This window comes from Ceratosolen solmsi, unplaced genomic scaffold, assembly GCF_000503995.2.
Source record: "Ceratosolen solmsi marchali unplaced genomic scaffold, CerSol_1.0 scaffold23, whole genome shotgun sequence".
Taxonomy (NCBI): Eukaryota; Metazoa; Arthropoda; class Insecta; order Hymenoptera; family Agaonidae; genus Ceratosolen; species Ceratosolen solmsi.
The window spans coordinates 713,283-730,462 of NW_011948430.1; the positions used below are offsets into that span (position 1 = coordinate 713,283).

The 17,180-nt window shown below is 28.5% G+C and overlaps 2 protein-coding genes across 2 annotated transcripts; one reads left to right on the forward strand and one right to left on the reverse strand.

The window, feature by feature from the left end:
- Positions 1-10,991: 10,991 nt before the first annotated feature.
- Positions 10,992-11,867, reverse strand: Trmt112 (tRNA methyltransferase subunit 11-2). The gene is made up of 3 exons (XM_011501746.1): positions 11,569-11,867; positions 11,334-11,435; positions 10,992-11,250 (listed from the first exon to the last, which is right to left on the reverse strand). Exons 1-3 carry the CDS (start codon positions 11,644-11,646, stop codon positions 11,056-11,058), a joined length of 375 nt encoding a protein of 124 aa, XP_011500048.1. The 5' UTR covers positions 11,647-11,867; the 3' UTR covers positions 10,992-11,055.
- Positions 11,868-12,193: 326 nt separating this feature from the next.
- On the forward strand, positions 12,194-14,673 carry LOC105364088 (uncharacterized). The gene is made up of 5 exons (XM_011501950.1): positions 12,194-12,381; positions 12,972-13,404; positions 13,469-13,575; positions 13,612-14,045; positions 14,130-14,673. The coding sequence occupies exons 2-5, from the start codon at positions 12,993-12,995 to the stop codon at positions 14,671-14,673; spliced, it is 1,497 nt and encodes a 498-aa protein (XP_011500252.1). The 5' UTR covers positions 12,194-12,381; positions 12,972-12,992.
- The last annotated feature ends 2,507 nt before the right edge of the window (positions 14,674-17,180 follow it).

Genomic DNA, 17,180 nt, shown 5'->3' on the forward strand with positions numbered 1-17,180 from the left:
CTTGTTATGTTGTTGTTGGCTTGCACTGCAGAGAGGTGGGAGGTCGTAAGCATCTCCGGATGCTACTTAGTGTAGTGCCACGTGTTGCATAGTTTGCAGTAATGAAAATGTAACTGTTGGATTTTCGAAGTTGCACGTGTGCAGGGCATTGGTATGATGCACTACCATCCACTATATCCGGCTCGAAGGATCAAATGTTCGATAACTTTATTATAATTTGCCGCCCGCCCTAGTAAATGTTTGGGAAGGCTTTAAGCGGAAGGGCTGTAGAAATACAGTGTGTGCATATTTCGTTAAATATGGTTTATTATGATTTATTTACAGTTACATGATTGATGTGATGGATTATGTGATGGAAGGTGTATACTATGTTCAATCACAACAATGCAGTTGCTTTGAACTGATCCTGTGGTGAATAGTTTACCTACACGAGATGCTCCTTTTGATGGTGATGATGTTGTTGCTGATCTTGTCAGGATTAGCAATGTGCCTTGCACACTCCCTGACTATGTTTCTTGAAATTTAATATTTCTCTTGAGAAGGAGTAGATGGTGTCACTAAGTTGGTATCGACGGTTAATACGCACAGGCGAATGACGCGTGTTCCTACCTTGGCGTGTCCCTTGCTTTAAATATCCACGCGACAGCTTAGTTAGTGCTGATGACAATGGATGCGCTTGTGGTGCTAGAAAGATGTCCAACGACACTTATTTCAGATGTAATGACTTTTTCCAAATATTTAATGACAGTCGGTCCTTTCTCAGATGTCTAACACTTGGATAATTCCCGAAACCCAAACACTCGAGAGATTCGGAATCGGAATCTTGAACAATAATCGTTCAATTAATTTTAAATTTACACAAATGTAAATTGATATTAAGCAAGTTAAATAAGTACGTATATATTTTTCTAGTATAATTGTATTAATAAATTAGAATAGAAAAAAATGTACATACTAAGAAAAATAATATTGATTTATTCCAACATTGCATTACTATAAATTTACAATTGATTATTAGGAAATAACATTTTTTTACTACGAATAATAATTTCATGCATTTTCCATTATAAAGTCATATTGATAATACGAAAGCAAAATTTGACTGATAAAAATAAAGTTTTACAACGGCAAATTAACACATTATTACTTTTTATTAATTAATAGGATTTCTCCTTGTTTTTTGCCCGTACAACTCTTCTTTGTTTTAATAACAAAGTTTATTCGCTCATAAAATGTACGAATCAATTTTTCGACAGATTTCTTTGAGTTTAACACTTGCGAAAAGAAGTTGGATCATTTGTTGTCTTATTTAAATTTCATGCTTTATTTTCGTTGACAATTGGTTCAACTCGTTACATTAAAGTGTCGTAGCTTATTCATTTTTCATACGACTTATTTATGAATTAAAAATATATCGATAAAGAAATCTCTTAATGTTTGGTTAAACTATATACTTTTGTTTTTACTCTTATTGTCACGACAATTTTCCCTCTAATATATTTCCTTTTTACAGAAAACAAGTGTCATTCTTATTAATTGCAATTAAGCGTGTAGATTCCCTCAGCACCTCATTTTTTTCTCGCCGTCAGAACAGAACCTATTACGACTAGATTGCGATTCAGATTGCAATTCTAATTATTCCACTAGTTTGTTGCTTCTCTCTCTCTCTCTCTCTCTCTCTCTCTCTCTCTCTCTCCTACCATCTATTGTTTAGTATGAAATGTCACGTATCGTCGTAAATTCACGTGTTGACACCATGCATTGGCCATTGAGTTCGCAGACTGTCAGTATTCAGAGTGTAGGTAGTGCAGGAGGTTATAGCATAAAGTCCACTGTGCCCTCTCCTCGACGCCTCTCAAAGCCACTGGCGTTAGTAGTACTCGTCGAGAGGAAATCGTGGGAGCTTGTATAATTACGGGTTTGTGATTACGATAGTTATTTCATGCTAAATTCGGAATACTCCCAATCGTCCAACATTGTTGTATCATATTATTCCCAAATCACAAAATGCTTTGTTTTTGGAGAAAAAGATACGTGTCGGCAATTGAATACAGGATCGATCATCAATTTGACTCAATTGATCTTCTACTTTTTAGAGGAAGGTGTAAAATAAGTATCGATGGTCGATTATACAATAAAAGAGCACTGTGTAAGACCATGTTTAATCTAACATTCGAGGATTGACTTTTAACATTTTATTTATTTATTTTAAAATTACCAAAAATAATTTTGTGAAAGAAAGCTTCGGGATAAAGTTAAGACATCTAAGATATATTTAAATACCCTTATATTCTATCAGACTCTTCGAAATATAGGAACACATAATGTCCAACCGACTGAATTAGGACATAAGAAAGTGATGAAAAGAGAAAATATAGATAATGCAAGAAGAATCTTATACACCTCTCTCTCTCTCTCTGTGTGTGTGTGTGTGTGTGTGTGTGTGTGTATTATCGCGAGGTCAGTATTTACCATCGCACTGGACCCATCCGCAGTCGACGAGTTTCGATGATACCCAGGCCATTTGCGGGTTGTGGCCGAGTTCATCGTCGGGTTCATTGTTCTCCGGGTAGTCGTAGGAGAAGAGCCGCTCGTCCGAGAACAATGTTTTGGTGACGAAAAATCTGCGGTCGATGAAAATTTTATTGTATAATTTTATTGTATAATTATTTGCAAAATCTTATTAATAATTCATTTTAACAATGTATCGGGACCTTATCGGTACGTACAATTCCTTTCAGAACTCTTCTAGTCCTTTACTACTAATGGCAATAGTGAAGAAAATATTCAAGCAGGTAAAATTTTGACTTCCTTTCAATTTCTACATCTAATATATTCAAATTAAGAAGGAAAATCTAAGAAGGAATCGAATTTTAATTGAACATTATTTAAAGCAGACGATTTTATCGCAAGATATTTATTAAACTTTCATTGCCGAACTTTTTAAGTTATAAAGTAACACAAAGTAATTTAAAGTTTATTAATAGGCGCAAAACTAACAAAAAGGTTAATTATTAATTTCGATAATGTGATAATTTCTTATTCTATGGTTATTGATGTATATATTAAATACGCCATATATATGTGTACATTAACGTATATCCATCTTTGTTCGTTGTTGTTATATACTCAATAGCAGTATCAGTTGGATCAATATTACACTTTCTTATTATATCATTATATCTCTCCACTTGCTTTGAAGGCCTTCGACATAAAATGATAGATTATCTTATTAAAATATTTAAGAATGAATTACTCATACGCTTCATTGTATTTTATTAACACATGATATATATATATATATATATATATATATATATATATATATATATATTACATAGCTATTAAATTATTATTTTAAATCTACGAACAAGTAGATTCTTCCGAAACTCAATTTATAATATTACAGCCAATTTTTATTTACATACATTTTGACAGCATATTTTTTTCCGTATATTATGAATTATCTCTCGTATAATAATAAGTTTTACATTACAATATTTTTCTATTTTCATAAAATAATCCTAGTAAACGAATTAAAATAAAAATATTAAATTAAATTTTATTTTATTGAAGGTAACTGTATTTTTATTATAGGCATATTAAAATAATTGATAAAACCTAATTTAAATATAATGAATATATTATGTCATTGGACAATATGGAAAATATGGAATTAAAAAATATTGCCTTCAAAATTATTATACGAAAAATATATAAAAATTTTATCATAATGATTTATATCCAATGATAGTGTTGCATATTAAATAATGATTCCCTTTCCCCATCGGACCAACTCTCTTACGCTCTCACCCCTTTAATAAACATTTAATTATCAAATATTTGTGTGTTTAGTATTTCAAGCATTGGTAAAATAAATTTTTTTAAATCTCCATAGCATTGAATAGAAAATTATAAAAATAATGCAGCGAGTCTGAGCACAAATATAAATATGCAGTGCATGTATATATGTATATAGTCGGTTTACAATTATCGTGCACTTGTTAATGTTATTATATGCGCATGCGATGTATATATCTATACGTGTAAAATACACGTAAATAACGATTGGTACTGCTTCTAGTAATTCTTAAAGCTTTTCGTTAAATTGAAGTACGTAGTCAGTTTCAGTGAGCACCGATTCGTCCCTCTCACTTTTATCGCTACATCGCGATTTTAAATTAGAGAAGAAGGTTTGGTATGCGCTCAGTCAACTGACTTAAGAGGGGAAAAACAGAGTCGGAGACCGACATAATACTCAGGCTGAAGCGCTTAGCAGCAGAGACGCAACGAATTGACATTGCCGAGCAATTAACCGCGGACTTGCAGCCTCCATGCAATTTGCAATCTCCCGTTTAATTGCGCTTGTGTCCGTGAACTCGTTCGCTCGTAACAATGGCTCCTATCGAATTACCACGACACTTGGCTCGGTGAGATAAAGATGTTCTGTCCCCAGCTGCCGAGGACATCGCTGCGTAATTCAGTAGCATTCTCCCGAGCGAGTACGTAGCAGGTCGCGCTGCTTATTTTTGCACCGTTTCCGTCACTTCATTGTATCATTTCTGTGAATTTACCAATGATTTTGTATATTCTACATATAACTATTATATAAGGAAATAGTTATAACAAAAAAAAAAAACAAAAAATTAATATTCTTTTAACTAGAGGATTCACTCGTTCTTTACTATTTTCTATCTATGAAGTACTTATTTTATTTAAATTTTATTCGCATATTTAAAATTGTGTAATTTGCTATATACTAAATAGCATATTAATAATTATTAATCACAGATTTAGATAAGATATTTGAATCGATTTTTAAACTAAATTTTTGTATATTAAATATTTATAAAAAAAAAAAAATAAAAAAAAAAAAAAAAAAAAAAAAAAAAAAAAAAAAAATAGTAGTTAATCTTTTATTTTGCACTATTGAGATACGACTATTTTTTTTTTGTAAATAAAAAAAAAAGATTGAGATAACTTAATTTTATACGTTAAGCAATTATTTAAATAAAATTATGAATGTTCCGGTAATATTCATGAATTTTAATTTGAACATTTAAATGTCTTTTCGTATAAAATATTTAAAGAAATCAATAATTGAGATGAAAATAATACACGAATAAATCTTAGTATAATTATGTATAAAAAATATATTTTTATTCAAATTTTCCGTAAAAAATATGTATTGATTACAATATTTAAATATTTTAATGTACACATACTTATTGTTTATATACCATCATATCACTAATTCCTTAAATTTTTATTTTTTAATTTCTTTCATTACTTTTGAAATATTATAGGCTAAAGCTTATTAGTTGACATTTTATTAGTTCGTAATGCTCGTTATTTCAAGAAATAAATTTTATCATTGCAGTAGATTAAAACTGTTTAAAAAATCTCAGTAACTCTTATAAATTAATCTACGTTTAATTATTCTTATTGATCTTTGTATGTATCAAGTTAGAATTACTGACGCTTTTGTCTCATTTCGAATATTATTACCGCTTTTTATTAAATATTGAAAAGTAATTAAATATTGTGAGATATTTTTAGCGTATATTTAATTAAATTATATAAATCATCTGTATTTATTAATATAGATCTTTAGCTAATTCGAATTTGATAAATTATAAATAGGTAATGCAATTTATAGATTGTAGTTTTATGAAATTATTATACACTAATACAATATTGCAATGAAAATAATTTCCCTACTTTTCATTGATTCAACATATAAGAATTCTTATGAAAGTAAATTTCGATCTTTTTTATAACAATTTGCAGCCCATTTTACAAAAAAATGTATTAAAACTTACAATCAAACAAATTTCAATTACTTTCATATTTCTACTTGATATAGCTGTATCTATTTTTTATCTATTTTTTTATTAAAAAACCATGATCGAGTGTACATTGATCAAAAGTTTAAAATTGGAGCTGTCGAATATATATATATATATATATATATATATATAAACACGAGAAAAATCTCGGAAAAGTTAACCATGACGAGCATTTTGCTAGTCGTTGTATTGACACAACTGCGAAAAAGTTGTGATAAACTATGAATTTTCTTTGAATCTTCTTGTTCTTGACAGTCAAGAGCTGTCTAGGAATTCGATCACCGTATAATATAATTGAGGTACTCAGAGAGAAGTGAGAAAACTTGCGTCACTCCCTCTTTCTCTTCCATGCGCTCAACTGACACAGTACACCCCCTAATTTCTTCTTTATCACTTATCCTCTGTTTTATATTTTTAGAAATTCATCCATCCGCATGATTCCCACATCTCCTTATCTATCAGGTCTTTTTCTCTATCTTTCTTGTTACATTACTTTTCAAGCTAAACTGCCTATCAACCGAGTAAATATTCTACTATATTTATCTTATAAGGACTGACAATCGATATTGAATTTTTCACTTAGAAAAATAAGGCCCTTGTTTTCTTTCATTCTTTCTGTGAAAGTTTTTCACTTCACCAACTACTCTATCGCTCAGTCTTTCGATACTTTCAATTCATACTTTAACTTTTCTCTCATCTTTCCTTTCTATCATGTTCACGTAATTTTTTATTTTTCATTGTGTGATTCTCTGCTGTTAAGTTCCTCTCGGTTCTCCTATTATGGGCATTAATATCGTAGATATAAATATATGTATCCAAAACAACCCTACACAGGTATTTTTTTCCTACTTTTATAAAGAATTTAATTGGATTCACAATTACGATTCATCACGAATCAACAAATTACAATTCATTGGTAAAATAAACTACGACGTAGTTTCGATATTATCCATCCTCTTATAAATGTTCAATTTAAAAAATATTAGAATCGTCCCCTATGGTCACGCATATACGTCTTAAAATTGATTTCTCCGTAATCCATTTTATATTTGGACCTCTTCAAACCCAAAGCTATTAGTAGTAGCGGTGAAAATTACGTCTAAACTCTATTTATCGATATTGATCGTTCCGGTATGGATAATCGCCGGATTATTGAATGGATTTGTACTCGCGCTGACTTGCCAATTTTACTTATGCAGAAGTCACACATCGACAAAAGCGTACCTGGCACAAACTAAGCTAAATAAATTACAACATAAGTTTCAGAATTAAAGTTATTTTCACTAATAACCGTACATTTATCATTTGTAAGATCTTTGATATGAATCAGTGATATGAATTCGGAAATAATTTTCTTTAATTTTGATTAACTTGTAGAGTTAGGCTTAGACCGGCTATAAAATACTTTTCATTAATGACTAATACATAATTATAAGAATACATGCATAGCAATGGAAATCGTAAAGCAGCGTTCATTCCATTGGACACATTATATTCGACGAAATTCTCAACGTAGCGTCGCTCTATTGCATTCTCTGTACCTAATATAACTGACAATGTACGAGTAGCTCTAAATGCTATTGTTAAAGCACGCGTAAATTTTATAGAAAATAAAATGAGCAGCTACATTTATAATCATTAAAAATGAAATTCACCCTTTCAGCCTACTCAGCCTAATAAGAGGTGGCACGATAGCATTACACATGCCACGATTTAGAGGAATTTATAACCCAACTCCACCTCCTCCTACCCACATTTCAGAGACGTTGCACTCATTGTGCAATCAAAGACCAATTTCCAGCTTGTTTTTAAAAGATTGGAGTGGTGCATCGCGTGATTAACGTCTGGATCAGTGTTGAGAATCGCTCAAAGTCGCCGGCAAAGTCGACGCGCTTCCACACACTCGCAGCCGACTTATTAAAACATTTGCATATATTGGGCTTCGAGGTGACGAAGCTCCGGTGTAACATTTGTATTTATTATTGACACATTCAAACAATCGCAAACAATTGAAAATTCTTTCCGATATCTTTTATCGAATTTCTATACTCTGTTACAGCAGTTTACTTATTTAACGAGTGGCAACGAGAGTAACGTAATAGCTAATGATTTTATTCTCATATTATCGCATTTATTCCTTCGTCTCTCATCGATCTCAACTTTCTTCGCTCGGTTTCTCCTGACTTTCTTTCTCACTTTGTGGTAACAACTTCATTTGATATGCGAGTACAAGGCTGTATTATATGTTACCAAGATATCATGTTACAATTCCCTAACGAAGGCTATACATTTATTTAAATTCGCGTTGTAAAGGCACTTTTAATTAAAATTCTATGATTTTTCTATGACCTTGAAGGAAGTTGAAACGCTTCCTTCCATTAAATCGCATCCCCGAGCTATTTCAATCGCAGCTAATTAAGTTGCAATATCAATGAAACAGTTAATTAATAGTTTGGCTCATTGTTCTTCCTTAAATACATGTAGAATTAATGTTCATTGATAAATCGATTACCGGCTACCTCTTCGAAAAAAGCTATGAATCTTTACGAAATTCTTTATCAAATGTTCTTTACCTTTTATTTACCAATACAAATTAAAGATTAAAGGGATAAGCCGATAATGCAGAAAAAAAATCTATAGACTTGAAAGCAATGGCTATTTGAATTCCAGTCCGTCCCTCATTGTTAGTGGGTAGAAGTGGTAACGGCATCCATGCGCATATAATAAAAGTTATAAGATTATAATTCGTAGAGACAGCAATAACCACAAAGAAATACAGAATTAACGTCAAAGTATTTGATTGATAGGACAAAAGGCTAAGCCGAGGATACGAGGATTAAAGTCACAGACAACGTTGTGAACGACTTGCTGTCTCAGTTATAAAAATCAAACGTGCGTGGACTGTCGCTTCTTTCTCGTCAAAATGCAGTGACGATGAAAAGAAAGTTAATCGCAAGGATGTTGGTACCGAATTTGTAGTCTTACTGTTACAAGAGAAAGGGAGGGTACATACAACAACTCTCAGAAATGATTGTATGTACTTTCTTAACTATTAAGTATATGTAAGATTGTTAACAAATTAAACATTAAACAACAAAAGTTATAAGGACTTGTTTAAGCCTTTGGGACTGTTGTAAGTAAAACTGAAGATTTAACATTCAATATGTCATTATGAAATTCTTAACAAAGTATTGATTAAAGCTAAGTGAAATCGAACAAGCAAGCAAATTTTAACGAAAAAGAGTATCGAGGAATAAAGTCCGAGCAAAGCACATTCATAAATAGCCACGTGTGTGCTTCGTAATTTTACTGAAACATTGCGACTAGCATTGATTTAGCAGCAAGTCGAGCATCCGGAAATTCTAGAGTAAAATTTTGACCAGCACGTGCACTAAAATGAAAATCTATGTTACAGTGTACAGATGCGAGACCCCCCTAGCGTCGTACATCCTACATGTTCAAAGTACGCGGAAGATATGCGATTCCATTTATCCTTTGGCATTTAATCACGTTTACCTGGGCATCGGCTGGACCATGTAATGATTCTCGATTTACATCTGCTACTTGTACTGTCTTTGTCGATTATCCCTACTAATAATTATTTCGGCTACTGTCTTTAAATCAAGCTCATCGATGAATGGTTAAATTTTCTTCGACGACCAAGCTATTCGCAGATATTTTTACTTGTTAGCTTTCGTTTTTATTAAACATGATTAAAAATGCAACACCACGATCTATACGATTTATGATGACTTGCGTAGCAGTTTATATTAATTGACGCGATACCAACGATCATTTTACCAAAACTTCTCTCAGCAGCACTTCCGACTTATATTATTTATCTTTATCATTAAAGTTATTGAATATATATATATATATATATATATATATATATATATATATATACACATATATATATACAATGATAAGTCATTAAAGCGAAGCTTTCGTCTTAACTGAGAATCTTTTATCTTCAATTTTCATTCAATTAGGATTATTCGAATTAATTGTATTGGATAATCGCACCAATTCTTCATTGGACAATTTTACAAGTATTAAGTTAGTTTTAGATATTATTGTTTTACTTAATCAAACTTGTACCCTTATTCCACATAAATATTACACTTGTAAAATACAACACGGGAACTTTATATTTTTTAATAATTAAATAAAATATAATTACAATTAATGACTAAATACTAAAAAAAAAAAAAAAAACAGAATTAACATATTATCTCATCAATATAGTAATAACGAAATAATTTACTTTTCAAGATAAAGTAAAATAATTTAGTTTCTCTAATCAATATATATTTTCAATAAAATTGAATTATAAAACCTATGTATTAAAAATATTTAATTCTTTTACTTTTATTTCATTATATTATATAAATATTTTAATTTAAATTTCTATAATTACTATTGTTAAGAAATTTACAAAATAATTGACTTTATATCTAATATTGATGTATTTTATTAGTTCAAAATTAATTTAAAATTGAATCAAACTAAAGATTAAAGAAGTATTAAAATGAATGTAAAATTGTATTGTTCAAATTTTTCCTTTACAAAGTGTACTTTGATTGGCAATAAAATAATAAGAAGATTAATTTATAAAAATGAATGAATTTGATTTTTAATTTAAATATTAGTTGATATTAAAATAAACTGCATTATTTAAATGTTCAACCAGTAATAATAATAATATAACAATTATGTTACACAATTAATGTTATGCAATTCGCATAAATACTTTCTATTTACGTATGTAAATTCAGAAACATTGCTTACGTGCGTTCCATCATTAAATATAATTATATAAATTAATGAATATAATGCATAATATAAACTCAAATCGTGGCAATTATTCTATTAATGTAACTAAGACAACAATGTTTTGAGACTAATGGAAGTTGATACAACAAATTTTTGTATCATTTGATACAATATACTACAAATTGGAAATACTAGAGAACAAATTATTGACATTATTTGTAAATTATGAGATAATCATTTATTCCTTTCGATACAGTAGAATAGCATGAAATTGATCCGATTCACTTGAAACTATATACAATATGTATTAATAGTACATGAATACATTGAACAATATTTTAAACATATATATTGCCATATAAAATAATTGTATTATACATTTTATATATCTATATCTATATATATTCTTAATTAAGTTATAAATAACTATCTATGTTTCATCTTCGTTGAGAAGCATATTGGGAATACCATCGTTAATTGGAAATTTCCTTCCTGTTTCGGGACACAATAAGTTACCGTTAATAATTTCAATTTCAAAAAGAGCATGATGCAGTTTTTTTAGAAACTCTTCATTTGTTTGATAATCTTCTGGTTTTTCGGATGGTAGGTCATTAGCGTAGCCCAACTATAATATAAATAATTTCAATTATAACAGCTATAAATTAAACGACAAATATACCTACGTTTATATTCAAAATCAAAACTTACAGTTTCCATGGCCGTGTACAAAACTGGATAATCAATTCTAGGAATGACTCTGATTAAAAAGTCAAGATTACAATTCACTTCGCATATTCTTAAATCTTGTACCTAAAAATTGTCAAATATTATAAATAATTTTAAATAATAAATTTGAAAATACATTTTAACTCACACAATTTCTAATCAATAAATTTATGTTACAAAGTTTATTATAAAACGGTTATATCGTAAGAACCATTACCTCAATTTTTAAAGGATATCCTACCAGGACACCTTTTAAACATTTGGATGTTAACATATTGTGTGTTAAGAGTTTCATTTTGCTTTTGTAATTTATAAAACTTTATTCAAAATAATTTCAAACTGTATAACAACTCTTTATATCACTTTATATTACTTTCGTATCAGTATTTATATCATTTCGTAAATTCACCAGTTATTTCTTATAGGTTAAACACATCGTATTTAAAACACAACATGCTAAGAATATTATTGATCATTCGAACTTTATTTTATAAACTACGTCCAATTATTTGTTTTGTTTTTTTGTTTTTTTTTTGTTTTTTTTTACAAATTACAGATAGATATTTATATACAGGGCACTTATGCAGAAAAATGTAAAGAATATTGTTGCATGGAACGTTAAATAGGCATTCTCCCTCGTAAACTCAAATCAAATACCACAGAAAGCAACCGGAAATAGCGATGGAAAGCAAGTATAAGCCAAATGATAAACCTATGCCAAGCTGCGTTGTAGATATACAAATCCATTGGTCCATTCAATATTCCCGGTTTATGGTGGAAAATGGAGTACGAGACTTTTAATGTCTTTAAAAACATTGAGCATTAGCACCTTCGCTGATGAGAATTAACGAGTTTACGATATAGTGGACACGCTTTCTTAATTACATCATTAATCAACTCTTACGACACATTTAATCCTTAATACACTCAGCTGTAAAATTACTTTTTAAAGAATACAGACTGCATAATGTGAATTTGTAGAGTGCAGCACTGTAACAACAGCCTGTTGCAAAGATATAAATATCTTCAAGTTAGTAATTGTTATCTTTACTTTAATTTATTTTGATTTTAATATATCTTATGAATGGAACAAGGATTTTTCGTAGTTATTCTAGAATCAAATTTTTGTTCACGTTTTCATTCTTTTGGGCTTAACTATTAATTACTATGCGCGACATTAATATCTAATGTATTTTATATGGATTTGACAAACGTCTTATTATATATATATATATATATATTATTATATATATATGTTCTCTATATATTTTCTATGCTTTGTTAATTTTTTTATTTGGATTTTTACATTTAATGGAAGCGAATTTAGCGAAATTGGTAAATAAGTAATATAAATTCATTTTATAAAAAGTATAATCTATATTTAAATTGTTATTTTTACCATATGAATAGTAATTGAGTTTTTTATTTTATATACTTTTTATATATTTTATAACTTTTACGATATTTGATATAAAAGTAATCGAAAAACAATAATTAATTTTTATCGATAGCTCGAATAATTCGATAGATATTTCCATTTATAAACATTCATTTTAACAATTATCTTTCTATTACAATGTTTAGTTTGATATTTAACGATACAAATATGATGATTTGCAGGGATGCTTATTAGCCAAGGAAATGGAGAAATTTTATAGAAATAAAGAAACCGAATCCATTTCGAAAAATAAAAGTAAATATGTTCAGCATTGGTTGGAACATAGCTTATATTCTAATACAGATATTCCCAATGGTGTTCAAAACATAAAAGAATGCTCGACTGCAATTAATAAGATAGATGGAACGTCATTTACAATTCCATCGTTACCGCAATCGGAGCAACAATATTTGCCATCGTGTTCAAATCCTATGTCACCTATACTGGGTGGAAAGCGCTTACGATCATCTAAAATTGCAAATCTTAAAAAAATTCCAAAAAAAAGGAAGATAACAAATTTGCAGGTGACACAGAATGGCGACGAAAGTAATCATAAAAATTTGATAAAACAAAAAATAGAAAAACCAAAAATACAACTGAAGTCAGAACAGTATTGTAAGCTACCGTTTTTGTGATTAAATCATATGTTATAATATTACTCATATTACTTTAATTTCAGATAAACAAAATTTAGCTGTCGAATCTAATAGTGATAAATTCTCACACAAAACATCCATCGTATCAGAATATGACAAAAAAATTGGTATTCCAAATATCATAGAATCCACAAATAAAGTAATTAAAAAAGACTTTTATAAAAATATTAAGAGAAAGATTTTTCTAAATACGTCGCATTTGGTAGAAGAAGTTATATCGCAGTTTACTGAGTCTATATCCAGTGAAAATGGAACTACTGATAGTACTGAAACGAATATACAAGAAATAAATACTGACTCTGATAAAACAGAAAGTGATCTTATAGAAGATATAAGTAGTCAAATTCTTTCAAAATCAATTTTTGAACAGAAGCAAATCTCAAATCCGGTATCTCTTTCATCAGAATCAATTGATAATATTCAAGATTGTGAATCGTTTATTATTGAAAGTACCGAATCTCAACATTGTACAAAGTCACTCGCTTCTTCGGATCAAATTAACAGTATTAGTACATTAGAATCGAAAGCAGAATATAGCAAACCAATTTATATTATACAAAACACATTTGAAGGCAAGAAAAAAAGAAAAATTCGCAAAAAGTATGTTGTAATTTAAAACTTATATTTGTTTAATGCCATTGAAAAATTCACCGTTATATTTTAATAATTAATTTCATTCTATAGGGGCACTTTATCGGATACTTTGTGCCAAAAGATGGGGAAAGAGAGGTCAAGTATAAATTTATTACGTCATCAGTTGTCTAAAAAGTCATCCAATAATATAGTAAAACCATTTGTTCTTCTTCAAATAATAGAACACTTACCAATGATCAATGAGAATCAATTATTGAAATGTGTATTGGTTGAAGACACTAATAATCTCTTAAGTAGTTTATTGAAAGAACAGACTCATCGATTTATAACTGTGATGAATGTACCTGAAATTTCTAATTTAATTAATACAAATCAAAAGCCAGTATTAAAGATTTTTGAACCTTGGACAATTCTAGATCCTAATCAATTATTTATACATATAACACAATTTATTGCAATTCCAAATGCACAAGAAAATGTCAAAATTACTCATAGTATGTATAGTAAAAATAGTAAGATTATGCAGGAATTACATTGTCCTTGTATAAAAGAAAAAATGCTTTCTGATAAATGTAAATCTAAATTTCAAGATAATCCATTTGATATAATCAAAGAATTGTTTACATATAAATAAAAAATAAATTTATATTTAGTCATATGATTATTAAAATTTTATTGTAAATACTAAAAATAAAATAAAATACATAAATTTATTAAAACATGAAGACAGTTTTTGTTGTAATAGAAAAATTGTATATCAACGCTTTGTTATTACATTATTATATTATTATTTAAAATGTATTAAGAATTAATGAATATGTATAAATTATTTTTAACTGTTTAACAATGTCTATTAAGTTTGTTTATGTAAAAAAAGTATATCTTTTTTAATAAAAAATTTTAATAAAAAATAAAATCCGTTTCGTTCACCTATGTATGTGAATAAATCAACTAAACCGTTACAAACTTGGAATAAAAATTTGTTGTAATATTTATTGAACCTAAATCTCGTTGATATTACAAGAGTAAAATAATCATCAAGTTACTAAAATACTATAATAATGCATTTTTATTTTCTTCTCGTCAATTCGAATATTTATTTATTGCACTTGTACTGTATAAATTCAATATTCTTCATCAAAGTAACTACATTAAAGGATTTAAATAACTAGATATTATTAGAACATATTACAAGAGTAAAGAAAAGTTTTTTAAATATTCAAAAATTATATCTAAAATATATTGCATTTTCAAATTATTGTTTTTTTTTGTTTCAGTCAACAGTTATTGATATAGAAAAAACAATTAACTTCATTGATTATTAAAAATATTTACGAATTATTAATTATTATTATTATTATTTATTCTATTCGAACTAAATTTATTTTTTATTTATTGTTTAAAAATTAGCATAAAATAGAATAAGCCAGAAGTAAATATATTAGATAAGTACCTTTATTATTAATGAATGTATTAGTTAAGGAAAATATGGAAAACTTTATAGCTATTTTAAAGCAATATATGAGTAAGTTGTTATCCAATTATTCTAAATAATAAATATATTGAATGTGAAATATATAAATAAATGTTAAGTGAAGCTCGTGACTAATTAAACTAATTAAAATGTATTTTATACTATGTATAAAATAAAACATTTTGTACTTAAATAAAACAATTTCTTATCTTCAATTTTCTTTAATAAACACATGGATATTATGGTCAGTAAAATAAAATGAAGTTCAAAATTATATTAATTTTCTTAATTATTTTTAACTGTTTTTACTAATAAAGCATTAATTGAAGCGAACCTGACATTGAATCTATGATTTATATAAAAAAAAAAATTATTGTTAATATTTGTAATCATAATGTAAATTTGCAGAATCAATTAGTCAATCCGCTGTCATTTTTATTAAATAAGTTTTAGTAGATAATCTATACGTTATCCAAACATAATTCCAATTTCGATTAATATAAATATATATTAATAACAAGTAGGCTAAGATTTTAATATCTGCATACGGTTTTGTAAAAACTATTATTGGTAAATACATATTTATCAATAAGTATCCAATCGCCCTTAACAAAAACGACATTTTCAACTTGTTTCATTATAGGAAATGTGTGTTAATAAAGTACAAGTGTATTTTCATGTTTACTGTCATACGCATATATTTGTTGTGTTAATGTTTACACATTATTTATATAAACATATGAGAGTGGCTTTTCTATTAACACAGTTCGCGGTATTTACATTGATATGTCTATAAATATACTTTCATTTTATACTTTATATTAAGACAGTTTATACACTCTATGCTTTATGTGTTTATTAAATGAAATGAATATTCGCTTAAAGCTATATACATCAGCCACGAGCATTTGATTTCACATGTTGTGTCACGGCTATTGTCGTTTGTTGGTGAAGAATGTAAACATAAGCACTTGTCTATCCGAGCATATGTACATTCTAATAAGCCAATATCAGTTTAATCGGTATGCATATGAACAGGATCATTCGCTAAAACATGAAAAATTATCTGAACTTGTACGTTGTAAATGCACACAGATATTCTACTCTAATGTGCTCCTTTAATAATATTTGCTAATTTAATTTTATAATCTTTACAAAAGTCGAATTCTTTTTTGTGCCGTGTTTATAGACATCGCGATAAATGTCAATGGCATGGAAAGTGATTCAAAATTATAGTCCATTTTTTCGAAAACTTTTTATAATCTCAAATTCTCATCGACGGACTATTCATATAATCCATTGTTTAAATCAACTCTTAAATATTATAAACTGACGTAGAACAGTGGCGATTGAAATAAATGAACATAATGCGCGAGTGCATTTCGTACATATAATTAAATTAAATAAATTTCACCATAAATTGATTATTAGTGTCAGACGATAATACAAATAGTCGAAGGAATTTCAAAAACGCTGGAGAGAAAAGTCCAAAGGAAGGTATTAGAGGCAAAGGTATCAGATGCATTGGCGGGGATCGCGCGGACCTTGTGATGCAGCTTTTGCTCGACGAACGATAGCTAAGGGCTAGAAATAAGGACAGACCGGAAATTTGGCGCACGCGTACTAAAAGTACTTTCAAAAACATTATTTAAATTATCAATTTTGAA